This window comes from Dreissena polymorpha, chromosome 3 (assembly GCF_020536995.1).
Source record: "Dreissena polymorpha isolate Duluth1 chromosome 3, UMN_Dpol_1.0, whole genome shotgun sequence".
Taxonomy (NCBI): Eukaryota; Metazoa; Mollusca; class Bivalvia; order Myida; family Dreissenidae; genus Dreissena; species Dreissena polymorpha.
Genome location: NC_068357.1, coordinates 6,860,805 through 6,879,979, shown reverse-complemented (window position 1 = coordinate 6,879,979; position 19,175 = coordinate 6,860,805). Strand labels below are relative to the sequence as shown.

The following is a 19,175-nucleotide window of genomic DNA, read 5'->3' as shown; positions in this document are numbered from 1 at the left end:
ATAGGCAGAATTATGGTTGCAGTTGTCTTCTTATTAATGTAGATGTCAATCAACAAATGCGTTAGCACCGAATGGCTACATGTGAATAAACAAACCGCATACTAGTACCTCGAACTGTATTGAAATAAAGACTGCAGTGTTTTCCCCTTTCGGGCGGCTGGGGACGCATGTTGTTCGTCGGGAACAAAACCTTTAAGTTGAGGCTAAACTAAAAGAAACAACAAACACCTGAGCACTTTTGACAATGTACAGTAATCATCATTGACACCCTTTGAATGATACTAACATTTTAAAGAAAATATTCGAACAGTTAACATATTATAAGGCACAAATAATTAAGGTTACATTTGTTGATTTTTGTTTTTGCGGAAGTTATATATGTCGTGCATTGTGGCATCAATCTGAATTTGTAATATCTAACTCTTAATTAGTATAAATTGCACTATTTCCGTGTTTGGCATTAAATGAAACGCCTGCATATATTCGGCTACTGCCGTTTGCATTTTTTGGCTACTGACGTTTGCCATTCTTAAATGTACTACTGACGTTTGCCATATTTGTTTCTTCTCTTTAAACGTATATTTATTATCCGATGCATATTTTCGTTTGTTTACGCGAAGAAATATGTAATGTATGTTCGTCCGGTAACGCATAGATAGTTCTGTGATCGTTTATTTGTGTAAACACCGACTTTTTGTATGTTTTACTACTGACGTTTGCTTCTTAAATGAAAATTTGCGCCGAAGTGTTCTCGAAAACCAAAGCAACACACACAACGCGTGATATACCGATCGCAAGCTTTATGCATGCCTTATTGCCCGCCCTAGGTCGTATGAAAGCCAGAGGACGATCAGCAAAGATATTGACAAAAAAACCTACCTGGTGCGGCTGTTTTCCTTCGTAAAACGCCTACTGACGTTGACTTTTGGGGTCACGTGACAGTTTTTGTTCATTCACAGTGACTAAAGAAGCGCCGGTTTTAACAAAGAACAGTGTTAGGCCTACACAATAATGTTAACTCATGCATTTACTAGGAGCATACATAATAATATTTCAAGAGTGCAAATCTCTTGTTAAAAAATAATGACGTAAACATTCAGGTGAATATATGTGTCTTGTTCTGAGAAAACTGGACTTAATTCATGTGCGTAAAGTGTCGTCCCAGATTAGCCTGTGCAGTCCGCACAGGCTAATCAGAGACGACAATTTCCGCTTTAATGGTATTTTTAGTTTCAAGGAAGTCCCTCCTTACCGAAAATCAAGTTTAAGCGGAAAGTGTCGTCCCTGATTAGCCTGTGCGGACTACACAGGCTAATCTGGGACGGCACTTTACGCACATACATTATGCCCAGTTTTGTCAGAACAAGACACATATGAGTGTAAATATGAGATTTAAATTTACACCGCTTCCAGTTAAGGGTTCATGGGATGATGATAAAATAAATAGATATGTTAACTCTGTATCCTTCATGAATATTTAACTTGGTACTTTATATAAAGGACCGCGCAGGATTTACATTGTTTATTCTAATGTATACCATGATGCAAATTAAATGGAGAATTCAACGCATTTTACAAATAAATTTATATTATTCAATAATCTTTTATTCTTCTAATATGACATTGAGTACATAACTCTGAGAAAGTGACAACAATTTATGAAGAAAAACAAAGGAACATGATAAATTATTTCAATAAATAACAAGATAAGCGATAAAATGTAATAAAAATGCTTGCATAGTTTCATTTATTGCAATATTTAAGATATTTCATTTTCTATCTAAAACGATACAAAGTGACTTGTGGTTATGATTTGTTTAATAAAATAAGACACTTTCCAATAACATTCACTAAGTTGATATAAAATGAAGTTTGATCCAATTAAATATTTTAATTTTCGAATTGAATAAATTAAATGGGTCTTGTGTTTTGTGAATTGTATCGGTGCATGAACATTAAACAATACTCCAATTAAGCCTTAATTTTTAGACAGTTAAAAAAAACGATTTAATAATAAAAAAATACTCTTATGATTACAACAAAACATGAATACTGACCATACTTTTAAACTGTAAAGGCCACAATGTACTTCTTAACGCTGGCGTATGAATCTTAAGTTTCAGTTTCGGTGTCACCTCCGTAGAACGGCATGCCTTTTACGTTTGCACATTACTATGACGTCGTTCGTCTTTTCACTAAATAAAATTTAACGTAATTAAAGTTCGGGTCAAACAATGTGGTCATTTTACAATATGTTTATGCAAAATTAGTTCTCAATGCTGCGTTAAAGTGAAAACATGTCACATGCGAACAGAAAATGTGCGCATTTTGAAGTGTATGTGATCCTCCCACGTCTGAAGTGCATTATGTTCGGACCAGGAGTGTGCACTTCTGGCAAATTTACTTACTACACTCACCCAAGTTGGGACGAATGCAAAATTATTGCTTCAATTTCCAGCTATTAAGTTTTAACTGAAAGATATCCCAATTGAATTTGGATTTGTTCTGTGAGGGGAAGCCGGAGTACGCGGTGTAAACTCAAATTGCCGTTAATGTGGTACACAACAAATCTCCGTTGTCTAAGTGAGAATGCACCAACCACTGCGCAAACAAGGCCGCCTATAACAAAAATGGTCATGAACAGATTATAAAGATCGTTTGATACCATGCGAACATCATGTTCAGTGTGCTATGGAAAGTTTAAGAAATAAGAGCCGCAATACATAAATATATATATATATATATATATATATATATATATATATATATATATATATATATATATATATATATATATATATATATATATATATATATATATATATATATATATATATATATATATATATATATATATATATATATATATATATATATATATATTAAATTTACAGGTCGAGCTTATTAATACTATAATAAGAGCCGCGATACATGAATAAATAAATATATCTGTAATTATCGGAACATAATGCATTTAGAATTTGAACAAAGTGTAATATAATATCAAAAAAGCTTATTGATTTAGTGATTTAAATTTACAGTTCGAGCTAATTAATACTAGAATACGGTATCATATTCAGGAATCTATTCAACTTATTTTCTTCTACCAGAATATACTTTTACTAGAGATGTTAATATTGTTCGTATACATCCTAGCCGTGACATCGGGATTTTGTAATACGCCATATACTGAAATGCATTTCAATGAATTTATGATGCTTGGATCTTATAGCTTGCAAATCAAAATTTATTAATTTTTCTTCATTTCATCGAGCCGCAGATAGTTTGAAATCTATTGCTAGGTGAATATTAAACCATTTTGTAAATAAATTGAAACAAGAGCTGTATTCGTGAAACACAATGCCCCCTAATGCACCGCTTTGAAGCCATATATTTGGCTTTTGACCTTGAAGGATGACCTTGACCTTTCACCACTCAAAATATGCAGCTCCATGAGACGCACATGCATTCCAAATATCAAGTTGCTATCTTCAATATTGCAAAACTTATGACCAAGGTTTAAGTTTTTGGACAGACACAAAGACACACACATACAATGATAGACAGGCCAAAAACAATATACCCCCGATTATTCGATCCGGGGGCATACAAATAGTCTCTATTGCTTTTTTCATTTGAATTACAATGTGACGTTAATGTTTATTCTAAGTTGAATGTCTTATTATTTCTAACTTCACAATGCTTGAAGACTGTATCACATCTTTTTATGTGGTGTTGTATGTATTGTCCAGTTTTGTACGGGATATTAGTCACTTGACTTAAAAAGAGTAACGTAGTATGAACATGAACCATAACGTTTCTTCCGAGTTCCATTAGTACTATACTTACTATAGAAACATGCAATTCCAGATGTAAGAAAATATCAATTTAGATTACACATATTAAGGAATGTTTTAGCATTTTCTTATTTCGGAGGAGTCTTATTTACTAAACAAATACAAAATCGTGAAAATCAATACATTACATGATTTGTAATATTTAAACGGTGTCAAATCCGTCTTCGAAATTAGTGTGCGTGATTGGAGGACTCTGTCGCATATCGAGAGTAAAGTCAACGAAATTGAAATAAGCCTTCTAGAGGACTCTGTCGCATATCGAAAGTAAAGTCAACGAAATTGTGCTAAGCCTTCTAGAGGACTCTGTCGCATATCGAGAGTAAAGTCAACGAAATTGTGCTAAGCCTTCTAGAGGACTCTGTCGCATATCGAGAGTAAAGTCAACGAAATTGTGCTAAGCCTTCTATCGCATATCGAGAGTAAAGTCAACGAAATTGTGCTAAGCATTCTAAATGTACTCGTTACAATCGAATGAATAATTCAAAACGCGTGTGCCTTTAAAAAAAATATATCATCACTAACTGAAAAAGCTGTAACTTGCATAACTAATGAGAGTCGTCGTGTAAATGCTACCTTAGGCATATTTGCACGATAAAATATCAACTATGCATAATGGTTTATTTGTTATTAAGTTAACTGAACTAATTCTATGAATTCAATGACAGAATAAAAAACACTAGTATCGTAACACTATAAAACATGTAAGGTTGTAATTAGTAAGAATGATATAACTCAATAACATAATCCTATATCAACATCAGTTGTGTATAATATCGACAAAGATTGAAATTAATGATGTTCCCATGTCTAAGCGAAACACAAGACACAAAAGTGTGAGACAATTAAAAAAACTATTGTATAACCTACTTTTCACGTTTGTCACTAGTGATAGCGACAAAAAAAGAGGTGGTCTACAGGGTCAATGTGTGGCATTTTTACCGTACTTTGCGATTAGGCCGCCTCTAACCATCATTCCACTTTCCATTATGTTTTTTCTGGATCAAAATATTAATTTCGTACTTGATTCGATAAAATGATAACAAATATGTCGCGGAGCGGGGTGGATATGGTGCTTGATGGCTCGAGGTCCCGCGGTCGAACACCATTATGACCGCATCAAAGACTCTAAGTACTGGTTCTAACCACGAAACATGCTCTGGAGTGTCAGCATAAAATAAGCACATTTGAGCTTTATTTATAGGTCTTAACTAAACTAAAACAAGTATGCAATTTAAATTTGAAAGGGATTCTTTTATAGCCAATAAGTGTTAACAGTAATTGTTTTTTGCCATTGCATTATGCCATATGTTTAACCCCACAAGCTTAGATTAAATAATACTCTTTTTGGGAAACCAATGAATTTTTAAGCATAGTCTTTGTTTCAGTATTAATGCTCTTCCTAAAAGGAAATAAAAACTCAATTAATGTTATAAAAAGATCATAGATCAATATCTTAAACTAAGACTAAGAAACTCATTCAGGAGACAAGAAACTCTGGAGAATCTTTGTCCTATTCTTAAGTTGTTCTTACATTGATGGAAATCAACATGAAGCATGAGATTTTCGAAATAATAAAGATACATGAGCCCACCGCCCAACAAATTAAACTTACGATACAGTTTTTTTCAATTAGTATCAGCGCTCATTTTTCGTATGTCTCTTATTTCAAGAACAAAATTAATATTAAAATTGTGAGCCAAAAACTATTTCGTAAATTAAAATCGACAAACGACATGTACAAAGACCGGCGCTGGCTTTGCATTAAATAAATCCAGCTGTATAATCATATTTATTTCAAACTTGAGTTTCTCCAGGCATCGTTCGAAAGTATTTTTTAAAGAAACATTCGCTATGCAAACACATCTGTTTTATGTCGACGATAGTGAGAAGACCAATACCTTTTTACACAATGAGGCTTACATCAACTCATTATCTTTATGGATTAAAATATCCTGTAAAGCAAATGCTTTAACATTGAAACAATATTCCAGTTTTTCGAAGAATTGTATAAGGCTAAACAAATAGTAATATCTCTAGTTACGAGTCAGACCCAAATCTTTAATTCCCGACCATGATTTTGTTCCCCAAAACTTTAAATAAAACCGATGGTAAGTGGCAACGAAAAATTAATTTCTGTTCCATTTTGTAACGTTTTCAAAATCCCATATATAATCAATCATTAGTCAATAGTATTTTATTTCAAACATCTTTTTAAATTATAGAGTCGACATATGTGGCGGTTCAATCAAACCTGCCATAATTCTTAAGGACAAAAGTGTGACACATTTCTTTTGCTGGGATATTTAACGGTGTTTCATAACGACCTCACACCGATTTATATCTTTATTGAATAATGCAAAATAAAGACAAACCACTTTTTAAAAAGTATGTATGGCCAAAGTAACGAGAATCGTGTTTAAGAACTAAAGAAAATCTTTTTATTTCATCAAGAACTGCGATATATCAGTACACAATGGATGGGTAGCTGGTGATTATGAACTGTGGATGTACTTCAAGTATCCACACTGTTATGTTCGACATTTATATGATATACCTGTAACATTATCATACTGTCCAATACTTTATAAATGTATTTTATCTTCATCGTCATATAGGTAGTCATATTAATACAAACAATGGAATGTGTCAGCCTTGTAAATGTTAGTTCAATTATTCATACACGAATGACGCTCCGTAGAATAATACACATCTACATGTAGTGTTTGTTTGACTTAATTATCAATCTCAAAAGTATGTACGCACGGGTTGAAATTCAATCACTGAAGTAAGCTTTCATTGCACAAACGTAACATAACTGTATTGATTTTAAGATAGTGCATGCGTTAATTGCTGCACGATAGTATTGAACGTATTAAAGGTGTTATGGATAATAAATACAAGAAGAAAACCATAAGTTCTTCCAGATCTGAATAGATGTTCACTTGTATATGCAGTCGTTACCATTGGCCGGTAGGGGCAGGTAACCACTGTGAGGACTTTGCTTACATTCAAGTTTTTGTTTACAATAATTTGGATAATAACAACTCAGTTCGATTGTCCCATAAACAACACAGCAACAAGGTGATAACATCGGTCGTTTTCGGAAAGCGGTGAAATGTTTGAGATATGCCGTATGATTAAACCGTTCTAAAGCATGACTTTTAGTAGCTTTATATCTCGTGATCAATATTTACAGCCTTTTTGGAGACTAGCTGTTTTAATATTGCTTTGAGAAATAAATATGCACTTGAAAAGTGAAATATTAGTTTGAACTCGCGAGGTTATTCAAACGCTTATTTCCAGTACATGAAATGAGTCAACTATTTGTGAAGTATTTAATCGAACACGTGAAAGACCTACAACGTCCAGCTCTTCGTTGGCAAAAACAGGTGGATAGTAAAAGACAGAGTACTTATGTTCACACATAACTGTAATGGTATTTCTCGTTTTAAAGAACATCTGTTTATTTTTAATCATGCACTGCCTTATATAAGTACACAATTGGGCGGTCAGCTGGTAAAGAAGATCTATGCAGATGACTCAAGTGACCGTACAGGTATGTCGGACATTATAACAGACACCCATTCAACACTTAATGTACTTAGTGTACGTTTATCATCTTATCAATACATACACTATAAGTTGTTTAATACCACCTCTATACATGTACAAACGATTCGGGTTGTTGGACTTATAAACATTTATATGAGCCTCGTTCTAGCGAAACAGGGCTTAATGCATGTCCGTTAAGTGTCGTAACAGACTAGCCTGTACAGTGCACTACAGTACAGGCTAATCAGGGACTACACTTTACGTGTTTTCATCGTTTTAAGGAAGTCTCTACTAAACGTAAATCCAGTTAAGGCGTTAATTGTCGTCAAAAGCTAATCTGGGACACATTACGCACATGCATTTAGGCCAGATTTCCCAGAACGAGGTTTATATATAAATATTCCAAATTGCCAACCCAAAGAGCATGTTTAATGTGATACAATTCTTGTATCGTGTAGTTAGTTCAAGCAATAAAGTAATTATTATTTACACAAATATAACACAGATGTATTCTTACGATTCATGCGTCAATTTCTGCGAAATAGTAGCGAATTTATTTAAAGTGTTATAGATGAAAACTAGAGTAAGTTTAAACTATATCTCCATTCTTGATGTATGTATGAAACCTTCGAAGAAGCGGCGTACATTGCTTTGCGACTGTCCGTCGGTCGTGATGACGGTTAGGCCGTAGAACATTTTATTTTCGCACGATCTCCTGAAGATCCTTAGACCTTCCATCATCGAGAAATGGCCAAGTAGTTACGGAAAACCCTATCCTTGTGAGGTAAACAGGTCAACGGTCAGGGTCACAGTAAACTTAATAAATAGACATTAACAAATCAATTAAGAATACTTTCCATTGTTAATAAACACCATTGCAACAGTGGACAATGTATTTCTTAATTATCGGACTGAACGATAGTGCATGCCCTGAATCCGTTCAAGCAAATAATCATCAAGGCTATTAATCCTTTTTCGCAGCTGTTGATGTTTAAAAAACAACGTTCTCGTCAATTTATTTTCGAAGCTTTAAATTTCTCAGCTTGGATTTTGCATTCTGGGTGAAACGAAATATTGATGGTAAGGTTTTTCTTGTCATGGGTAAATGTATAATACGCTGCTACAAAAGCAGCATTGCTTATTTTTGTTTAAAGGTTATACAATATATCATCAGGTCAGATATATTCAAAGTGATGTAAATTTATTAAATACCTTATTTATAATCAGTGAAATTCAAATTCAGTTTCTTTAATCTTTGAAGCACGTTGGAACTGATTTTTTTCATCAACTGCAAAATATGGTATACTTAAATAAATTGCAATAATTTTTTTATATTTCGACATGGAATGGTATTTAACTGGCACCGTTAGGAACATAATGCTAAGCATGTCAAATATATTTCCAGTGCAAAGTAAATGACGACAAGCTTCTTACCCTGTCTATGGATGAAACTGTCTTGTCGTCACTACGAAATCCTGCACTTCGAGGTCCTACAGGTGTACACGTGTCAGAGACAGGGCAGCTGTTGGTCGTTGGGTATAGATTACACAACGCAGTTCAGGTGGATGAAACGGGAAAAAGAGTAGTAACGCTGGCTTCCAAAGAGGATGGTTTGAATTATCCAGAGTCTGTTTACTCCAGTGCACGGACTTGTAGGCTAATTGTTGGAAATCAGAAAAATAATATATTTGTTGCCTATACCAAATGTTAAATAGTGGCAATATATACATATTTACCAGCGGTTAAGTAACATGTACATGATTAGAACACATGTCGATGGTAAAGACTATCATTCAACTGTCCAATAATATTTTTTCTTATTTCTGTTTCAATCGCGTTTGCTTTAAGACATAACAACTATAAAGACATTTTGTACATGCATTCCTTTGTTTGTTTTCCTGATTCTGTAAAAGGACCTACCTTTCTTTGGGGGTGGGGGAGTCAAGATATCAACAAAACTCAGAAAAGCAACGAAAGTTTCAAGATAACTTAAAATTTGGGGGAAATTTCATCATTAAAAAAACTCTTTTAGGGGCCATTAAATGGTAAGAAGGGCAGGTTTTAAGCTCTTTTTTAGGAGAACAACCGCTGGTCGGTATATGTAAGCATATGAGAATGTAACATACCAATGCATCAATTGCACTGTACCTTAAATTTAACTATGTAATATTTAGAATATTCGGTCAAAGATGGTAACAAATACATGTACACGTTTTGACATGATATTACAATAGTTCAATAATTGGATGTTTTTAAGATCTGTAAAACAAAACAAAGTATTTGACAAAACGTATGCAAGGGTAAATATAGAGCATATTAAGACTGGGTTTCGGTTGACATCGGACAAGTCTTTTTAAGTGTGCTTATGAAAACTCGACACTGCGATCAAATAAACAAATCTGTATTCGACTCTAAGCTGGGTCCGTATTCACAAATCTCTTAAGGTAAAATTTAAGCAATTCCTTAAATACATGAACTTCCCTCAATCCCTTAAATCACATAAAATTAATTATCCATTTTGATATATTGTCGCATTAAAATTTTAAAACAACTAAATATTGCTAAAATTATTAATATTAAATCATATTGTGAGAAATATATATTGCAACATTTTATATCAAGAAAGTGAAGCTTTTATTTGTAAAAAAAAACTCTTATCTTGATAACAACATAGCTATTCTATATTTTGTTTATAGAATTGGACAAGTAGACATGCAAACAATTCAACTTTTCCAAACAACACAGCAATGGAAAAACACAAAACAGAATATAACAAAAGTCGGACACGTGATATTCGATGATTTTATACTTACCCACTGTATCATCATCGTATTTGATTTGTAACGTGATGCTGTTTATGGCAAAGAAGAAAGGAAATGTTTTCATTGTTCATGTCCTCGTGTTTCGTCGTTTTTCGTGACGGACCATTTAAACTGATGGGCGACAATAAATGAAAGACTGCTTTAACCTAAGGCATACGAACGCGTAAATAAAAAAGACTCATTCAAAAAAATTCGGGCAAGCCGGTGTTCAGTCAAATTTATATTGTTGTAGTTGCAACAGGTAACACCGTTCTTACATGTCGCAAATATGCGTCTTTTGCGGTGTGCACAATAGTAACATGTATGCGACTTTGGCGCAAGAGGGTTATACTGTGTACTATTTTTATGGGTGACCTCAGTGCATGGCTAACTTTTTGCCAAGAGCTGGCGTGTCCGTCTGAGTGATCGACAATAAGAATGAAAAGAAAGTACCGGTAACCCTAGAATATTTTACGGTTTGTAAATGCATGCAAGAGTTGCATTTTAAGAGCATTTACATATTAGATAAATATTCGCTAATTACAAAACACGCTGTATATAAGACGTATCAATTTGTAATATGATCCCATATATCATTCAAATGATTTGTGTGTTATATATGTATAGAAACAGTTTTATATATTTGGTGACAAATATTTGATATATTTATTATGTTTATGCATATATTTTATATCCTCTGTTGGTCTTGCCTAATATTTTAATTTTTATAATTGCACATAAAATTATGTTGTTTTTTGTGTGGAAAAACGAACGTCGCAGAAGATGTATGCTATTTGGTGTATTGGTTTGTGATAAAGGATGGTTAAGGTAGTGAACAGTCGGATAGTTAATACCTTTAAATTTGCAACCTCTGCTTTGTCATTGTGCTGATTTTTGAACGCAAATGTGTTTGTTTTACATACTGGAAGCAAACACATACATTCCACCTTCTGCGCTGAGATTTGATTAGTTTCGAGCTAAGCTGGCATCAAATCTATGCAGCCATTTCACATCCCGTCTTTCAAATACTATTGATGTGATAAATGATTTAAATTATGTTCTATGGATTTATGTTACATTATGACTGTTTTAATAAAAAAAGTAAAATTATATGGAAAATAGAAAATAGTTTAATAAAATTAAAAACTAAACTGTTGAAACTAGAATCCCTTTCCGATCTGAAAGGATTGTTCATTGATTGTGAATGCTGTAGTTACCCTTAAACCGTATTGGGTAACCACTGCCAGGACTTTGCGTGCATTCAACTTAATATTCACAATAATTTGGATATTAAACCTCTATGATATTTATCGCAACGGCATGACGATAACAGCGACCTTTGTCGTAAAGCGTCAAAATGATCGAGATATGCCGAGGTTATACCGTTCTAAATAATGACATTCAGTAACCTGATATCGATTGTTCAATATATTGAGCATAAATCGAGTCAAGTTGTTTCAAATACTGTTTTTAGAGATTAGGCGATTGGGACGTGTGATATATTTGTTTACACTCGTGAATTTCTTACAACTCTTAGAATCTGTAAATGAACGGAGTCATATATTCTTGAAATATTAAACACAATATTTACATTTCTAGTTTCGTTTTACATTTGTTGATTGTGTGACAATGGCGGAGAAAGGATCAGATTTATTATATGACTTTTGCTGCAATGTATGTGAAGAGAAAAATGTCAACAAGGAAGCCATGTTTTACTGTCAGAAGTGTTCAAAAGGCCTTTGTGAAGACTGTGAAGGGCTCCATAAAATGTTTTATTCATTGCACATCGCTCATGAGAAAGAAGAGATTGATAAATGGCCTGCAACAACAAAATCATTTGATGATTTGCAATTTTGTCAACATCATTCTGATCGTCTGATAGAGATGTTTTGTGAAGATCACGGCAAATTATGTTGCGCCATGTGTCTCTTCCATGAACACAGGTAGGCTATATCATTTCTTTATTGTTACATGTAGTCAACAAATATGTTAAAGGGACATTACTGTGTTACACTAAATACTAGATCCCATAAGAGTTGTCTCTACTGTTAATCTTGTGTTTATATGACTATGCTAAATGTACACGTGTAGCTTGGATATGAATGAATAAACATGTAGCCACATACGCCTTACGTTATATTAATAACACCGGCTAGACTACAACATTGATAACATGCACTTAAATGGTTCAAACATTGTGTAAGACCAACTCGTTCCTGTAAAATAAAACCACTTAATCATTATTAGTACTTTATCATCAATATTGAAGATATAGAAAAAACTTATTTATTTAAATATCGAGTAGCATTGTCGCACGTATCGTATGTGTATGTTCCACTTTGTTAATGATGTCGAAATTGGAAACTCATGGTCAATTAAGATACTTTGAAATCGATTTACATTAACTGTTTAATTACATTTCTAATTGCATACACACATGGTAAATCGGTATCCGGAGAAGTGCCCCCCCGGAGAACTGCCCCCCGGAGAACTGCCCCCTTATTTTAAAGGTGGCGGAGAGGTGCCCCCCCATCAAATCGGTAGGGGCGGAGAACTGCCCCCCTGTCAGAATTTAGTAGGCGGATATCTGCCCCCCCCCCCATCAAATCTGTAGGGGCGGAGAACTGCCCCCCGGTGTCATATTAGTTATTAGTTACGTAGTGAAAACAATACTTACGGGTAATTTTACGTTATCGCCGTACACATTTTATCCGGTAACAATTTAATTTCAGTACAAGTATATTACCATTTATCGAACTGAATAACACAAATTGTCTAGAGGCATGTGATAATACTGTTTAAGGCCCTTGGTACGCATCTGCACCACTCACTATACATGAATGCCTTGTAAAAGTCGTGTTTTAATAAGAGCGCGAAACATAGTCGAGATCCACACAGGAAACGCGTGCGTGTTAATACTGGCAATGTGTTGCAACTAAATATAGACGTGCAACTCGGTACTTATGGAGGAAAAGTTACATCGGAATTAGAGTTTTGGTATCTGTATGCTAAAGAAAGATTTAAAAGAAACAACCGTATTTGAAGATTTTATTTTTTCGATGTGATTAAGATTATCTATACTTCTATTTTAATTAAAAAAAGAGCACATCATAGTATTGTGTCACCGTTCTGGTTACTTTACAATGCAATTTTGGTGGGTTATTACGCCAAATACCAAACAGCAACAATCTAGATTCGTAAAAAGAAATCAAAACTGATGATAACAGAATCAAATATATAATTTAACAATGGATATTTTTACAAGAGAAAATAAGACAAATTTCACTTACCTGTAAGTAAAAGCCCAAATATTTGTATTTCCCTTCGTCAAGTTTGCACTACTCTATAACGGTATCTATGCTAAGTAGATATCTCTAATTGTTAACTATCATTGTTAATCTATCCCGACCATTTCAACTAATTTTGGTCGCAACTTCCCGAATTTATAATTCGATTTAATAAGCAAGAAATATTTGTAAACAATGTATGACCCTACCCCGACTGTCTGCCAAGTCGTCTATGAGACCTCGACATAAAACCTCTTGATTTGTAAATCATAAGGGGCCAGCCTTCGTCAAAACTTACGAATACACCAGTTTTAATGATCGTAAGTCAAAGCTTTCAAACGACAGTAAGCGGAAACGAATTTGCTGTAACAATCCCTTGCGACCTTGTTCTTTTACCTATTGACCTCAAAATCAAAATTGCAAACCTGTTAAGATGATCATAGTTCAAAGCGCTCTCTTGATATAATGAAAATACATTGACTTTGACTTGGTTACCTAAAATCAAAATGCGTCTTTTTTCAGCCATTTTATTAATTTGCATAGTCGTAGGTTTAAGCGTTCTGACAAAACCAACTTCCTGGTAAATGACAATGTGGTCCTTACCTTTGACCGAGTAACCCTAAAATCAAAAGCTGTCGTCGTTTTTCCATTTACTGTGACGAGCCCCTTGACCTGACCTTGATCTTTGACTTTTGACTACAAATAGATAGTCATCTTTCTTCTATTTCAAGAAACCATTTAACCGATGTACATGGTTATAGGTACATTTTCGTAAATACGACATCTATAAACAGTGCGAAAACAAAAGGTCTTCGTACCGAGATACCGACCTAGCGACCAACCGACCTAGCGACCGACCGATGCACAGGTGCAAAGCAATATACCATGCATCTTTGAAGGAGGCATACACATTATGTAGCTAGTATATGAAAACGGCAGGGGGTGGGGCTATTTTCTCAAAAGAGCACTTTTCGACTTGCAGTATTTTACAAAACGGCACTTTCGAGCGAGCGGTCGTATCTGGAATGCACCCTGGTGCATATTAATTTGTATGTTATTGATAATTGTAGAATATATTATTTCCATTATTATTTCAAACCATGCAAATAATATGTCTACAATTAGGAATACGTTAATTAAAATGTGATAAGAGATTTACAAAGTATAATATGTCTAAAAACCGGGCAGGGCGGGGCCTCGGAAAGGGAAGGGCATGGCGGAGCGCCCTTCCATTTAGACCTAGCTGGAGAATTGACAGACATTTACAAATTATGGAACAGAACATTTCAGAACATGCACATTCTTAGTCCATAGTATTTTGCAGAAAACGTTTTACATCACTCTCAATTTGTATTGTAAAATAATAATAACATCATTCCAAACCGTGCCATAGCTCAACAATATTGACCCGGAACTCCTAAACTTCACTAGCATAAATTATACGCTTGCAATGTTCGTACACGTCTTGCACGAGTGTAATGAGTTCATAAGAGTCTGCTGAGTGATTTACGCTTGAATTGGTTATAATAGCTTCCATGTGATGCTGTTGCGGTACTTTAATATACTTCATGCATAATGGTCAGCGCCAGATTAATATGGGAGATCTAGGTTTACTTGTGTTCAAATCTATACAGTCGGCTGCACTGTATTAACACGTATCTTTTGCACATTTCGTTCAATGAAGTAACACACAGGTTAATTACGTATTTAAGGTATTTAAAGGGTGTATTCGTAGTCTAGCAAAATAATAATTTTCACAAAAAAATGGTATATATTGAACAAAATAATGTTAAACGTATATTAAAACAAGCGAAATAACAACCAATACTTAAATATTCAAATATCGGCTCATTTAAATGAAATCTTTCATGGAAATCAGTAAATTAATAAAGCGTTTGTAACGTTTTTCATCGATATTTTGGAAAAAAGTATAATGTTTATGAACCTGTCTCAACGGAAATGAGTCCTTATTACGATAAAACATATAAGCTTTTGCAAAAATTAGCAAATCTATTTGGCTTGACATTTTTCGAAAAACTCATACAGTATCCAAAAACGATAAGAATATGCTTTTAGGAAATAAGGCTCATGGAAATTTCGAAGCCTGTGAAACTCTTCTGTCTTAAAGTTTGCACTACAGTGTTATAATAATAATAATAATAATAATAATACGAGTAAAACATACAAAATACGAACGCAGAAGAGTATCAATGTGTCTACGAACAACTTCTGCGTTTCCATGGCGACTCTAGTATGACTGTTATACGTCCTATGCAAGTTCACGTTTCTATCGCGTTACTGCTGTGTTTATGCTGTCCTCACGGCGATCTAGCAAGAACGCCGTAAAGCATGTTCAAACAGTCGCCGTATTTTCACCACCTTGTGGTTCTTTGCGTTTGAACGCCGTCTTCTAGTTTTCACGAGGACCCCACAGCGTCTTTGGCGATTCTACCGAGTCATTAGGCGCCATTATTACGCAGATAGAACGCATGTCCGGTGTGACGGAAGTATACGCGCACAAGACTCTGCTATTACAATTTCTTAGTTCAATACCCAGTGAAAGCAACAATGTCAATTCAAATATTTTGTAGTGCTTATATTATTTGTTTCAGATATTAACTCTATTGGTAGCATTTACTCAATACATTACATCAACGTTTTAAAAAGGTAGACAGTCTGTGAACAATTATATTTAATATACCCAATCAGTAACACGCTGTTCAACCAGTGACCGACGTTTTTGCAACTTAAAGTATAGTCGCAAATTCATCTTTTAACGAATACGTATTGTATTACAGGCCCTGTGTCAAGCTGGTGCTGATAACAGAAAAAACACAAGCTGTTTATGATGCGGGTGACTTTCATCAAATTTCTGCAAGTATCAACGATGCCCAGCAAAAGCTTGAAACTGCAATTGATGATACACAGGAATTTCTGAAGCAACTTCAAGATTCGTATGAGAAAGCTTCTGAAGAAATAAAAGGGCTTCGTCAGAAAATAAACGACATACTAGATGAATTGGAGAGAAAAACAGTGCATTCGTTAGATAACATGCTGCAAAAATTGAAACATTCTTTACGATCAAATGAGGAGAAGTGTTTAAGGGCTACGGACGGTTTCAAGAAAATAAGCGATGCAATTAATAAAATTAAAAAGGATCCAAAGGATCTGTCATTTATAGCGTACCAGAAAGCATTGGAAATGGTTTCACAAGCTGAGAATCTGTTAGAGACATTGATTGTTCACAGGGGCTCTGTCGTAACGTTCAATAGCAACCCGAGTATTTATGGAACACTATCAGGTTTCTCATCTCTTGGAAATATTGAATGCGCTGAAATTCAGCCGGAAAAGAGCAAACACAGGACACTCGAGTTTACGACTAAATCACTTTACAATATTCCAATAGCATCTGACACAGATCATTGTGACATCAGAGGCATATGTGAGCTACCTGGTGGAGACATTCTAATCGCTGACCAAAGGAACAAGAGAATGAAGTTGATTGATGCTATGTACAAAGTTGTCGCTCACCTTGACATGCCTTTTTCGCCTTGGGACATTTGTAGTATCAGTTCTACTGAGGTCGCTGTTACAGCTTCAGACTCGGGTAACACCAAAACTGTCCAGTTCCTCAAGGTCAACAACAGGCAGATAGTTAAAGAAAGAGTACTTAAGTTCCCACATCAATGTAATGGTATTTCTCGTTATAAAGAACATCTGTTTATTGCATCACACACTGCCTTATATAAGTACACAATGGACGGTCAGCTGGTGAAGAAGATCTATGAAGCCACTTCACATTCTAACACTGGTATGTTCAATATTTATAATAATAACCTGAAATATAGTTATTAAAACCAATACTTTATAAAGGTAGCGTATATTTATAAATATATAAACCTTCTATAGACTAATACGCATTTACATGTAGCAATTGTTTATCCCTAATTATCAATCCAAAATGAATGTTTAGAGGGATACAGTTCGTATCATACTTTAATCACTTAAGTTAACTTTCATTACAAAAAATAACAAAAATGTGTCGCATTGATATAAAGAATCAAAAATCAGAATAATACATGAATTTCAGCACGATAGTATCGAACGTATTTAATATAATATACATAAAACAAGGGTGATTATCAACTAAATTATTTTATTTTCTTGATGTTGTCATGATAAAAAGCGGGGTACATTGCTATGCAACTGCACGTTAGTTGGTTGGGAGGAGAATTGGTCCATAGTCCATTTGATTTCCGAACGATATCCCGAGACCGCTTAGATCTGCAATTATCCAAATTTGATGGCTGTTTGCCAAGTAGGTAAGGTAAACGCATATCACTTTGGAGGTCAGCAGATCTAAGGTCAAGATCACAGTGGCTAAAATAGCCATAAAACATAAAAATATTGTTTTAGTTGTGTCTTAACACCATCGCAACAGTGGACACTTTATCCCTAATGATTAAATTTTATGTTACTGTATGCACTTGTTGCGTTTAATCAAGTATCATGCAGGATATACATTATCTTTGATAAATTTTGATGTTCACAAAAAGTTCACGTCAAATAAATTAAAATTTACTAAGTGTCTTCAGATTTGATTTTGCGGCAACAATAAACTTTGGAAATCTACAAAATATTTAAGGCAATATGTTTTATTTCATGATGTCAGCCTAATTCTGAAACAATTCCTGTCGATTTTATTTATTATGATATATTCTTAAAGAAGTTGACATAAAGCCTATTTATTCAGTAAAACAGCTTTGCTACACATTTGGGGGCATACATGTTTTGCAAGAACCATAGTGTAAACGGATTGTTTCTAAACGCGGTATAATATGACTGAGTTACACCATGGTCATGTACTCTCTAAATCGCTCCATCATTTGCTCTGACCGAATCTCACCATGGTATGTACAGACCTAATGTCACCACGGTATGTACAGTCTGAATGTCACCGCGGTATGAACCGACTGATTGTCACCACGGTATGTACAGTCTGAAAGTCACCACGGTATGTACGGTCGAAATGTAACAACGATATGTACAGTCTGAATGTCACCACGGTATGTACGGTCTGAATGTAACCAATGTATGAACAGTCTGAATGTCACCACCGTATGTACTGACTGAATGTCACCATGGTATGTACAGACTGAATGTTACCACGGTATGTACAGTCTGAATATCATCACGGTATGTACAGTCTGAATGTCACCACGGTATGTACAGTCTGAATGTCACCACGGTATGTACAGTCTGAATGTCACAATGGTGTGTACAGTCTGAATGTCGCCATGGTATGTACAGTCTGAATGTCATCACGGTTTGTACAGTCTGAATGTCACCACGGTATCTACAGTCTGAATGTCACCACGGTATGTACAGTCTGAATGTCGCCATGGTATGTACAGTCTGAATGTCACCATGGTATGTACAGTCTGAATGTCACCACGGTATGTACAGTCTGAATGTCACAATGGTGTGTACAGTCTGAATGTCGCCATGGTATGTACAGTCTGAATGTCATCACGGTTTGTACAGTCTGAATGTCACCACGGTATCTACAGTCTGAATGTCACCACGGTATGTACAGTCTGAATGTCACCATGGTATGTACAGTCTAAATGTCACCACGGTATGTACAGTCTGAATGTCACCATGGTATGAACCGTCTG

General features: G+C 34.8%; 1 protein-coding gene and 1 long non-coding RNA gene across 7 annotated transcripts in view; one reads left to right on the top strand and one right to left on the bottom strand.

Moving 5' to 3' along the window:
* LOC127872857 (uncharacterized) overlaps positions 1-19,175 on the bottom strand; it is a 42,214-nt gene that overhangs the window by 17,635 nt on the left and 5,404 nt on the right. The gene's annotated exons all lie outside the window — the stretch shown is intronic.
* LOC127872851 (E3 ubiquitin-protein ligase TRIM71-like) overlaps positions 1-19,175 on the top strand; it is a 53,279-nt gene that overhangs the window by 29,013 nt on the left and 5,091 nt on the right. The window contains exons 1-2 of one of the 6 annotated variants that reach the window (XM_052416272.1): positions 11,563-12,153; positions 16,296-17,367. The exons of 2 other annotated variants lie outside the window; for them this stretch is intronic. In XM_052416272.1, the coding sequence (XP_052272232.1) occupies positions 11,840-12,153; positions 16,296-17,352 (1,371 nt within the window). In that variant the 5' untranslated portion in view covers positions 11,563-11,839 and the 3' untranslated portion in view covers positions 17,353-17,367. Of the gene's footprint in view, positions 1-11,562; positions 12,154-16,295; positions 17,368-19,175 lie in introns of those variants that run through there. 3 more of the 6 variants (XM_052416275.1, XM_052416274.1, XM_052416273.1) reach the window with 3 other exon arrangements.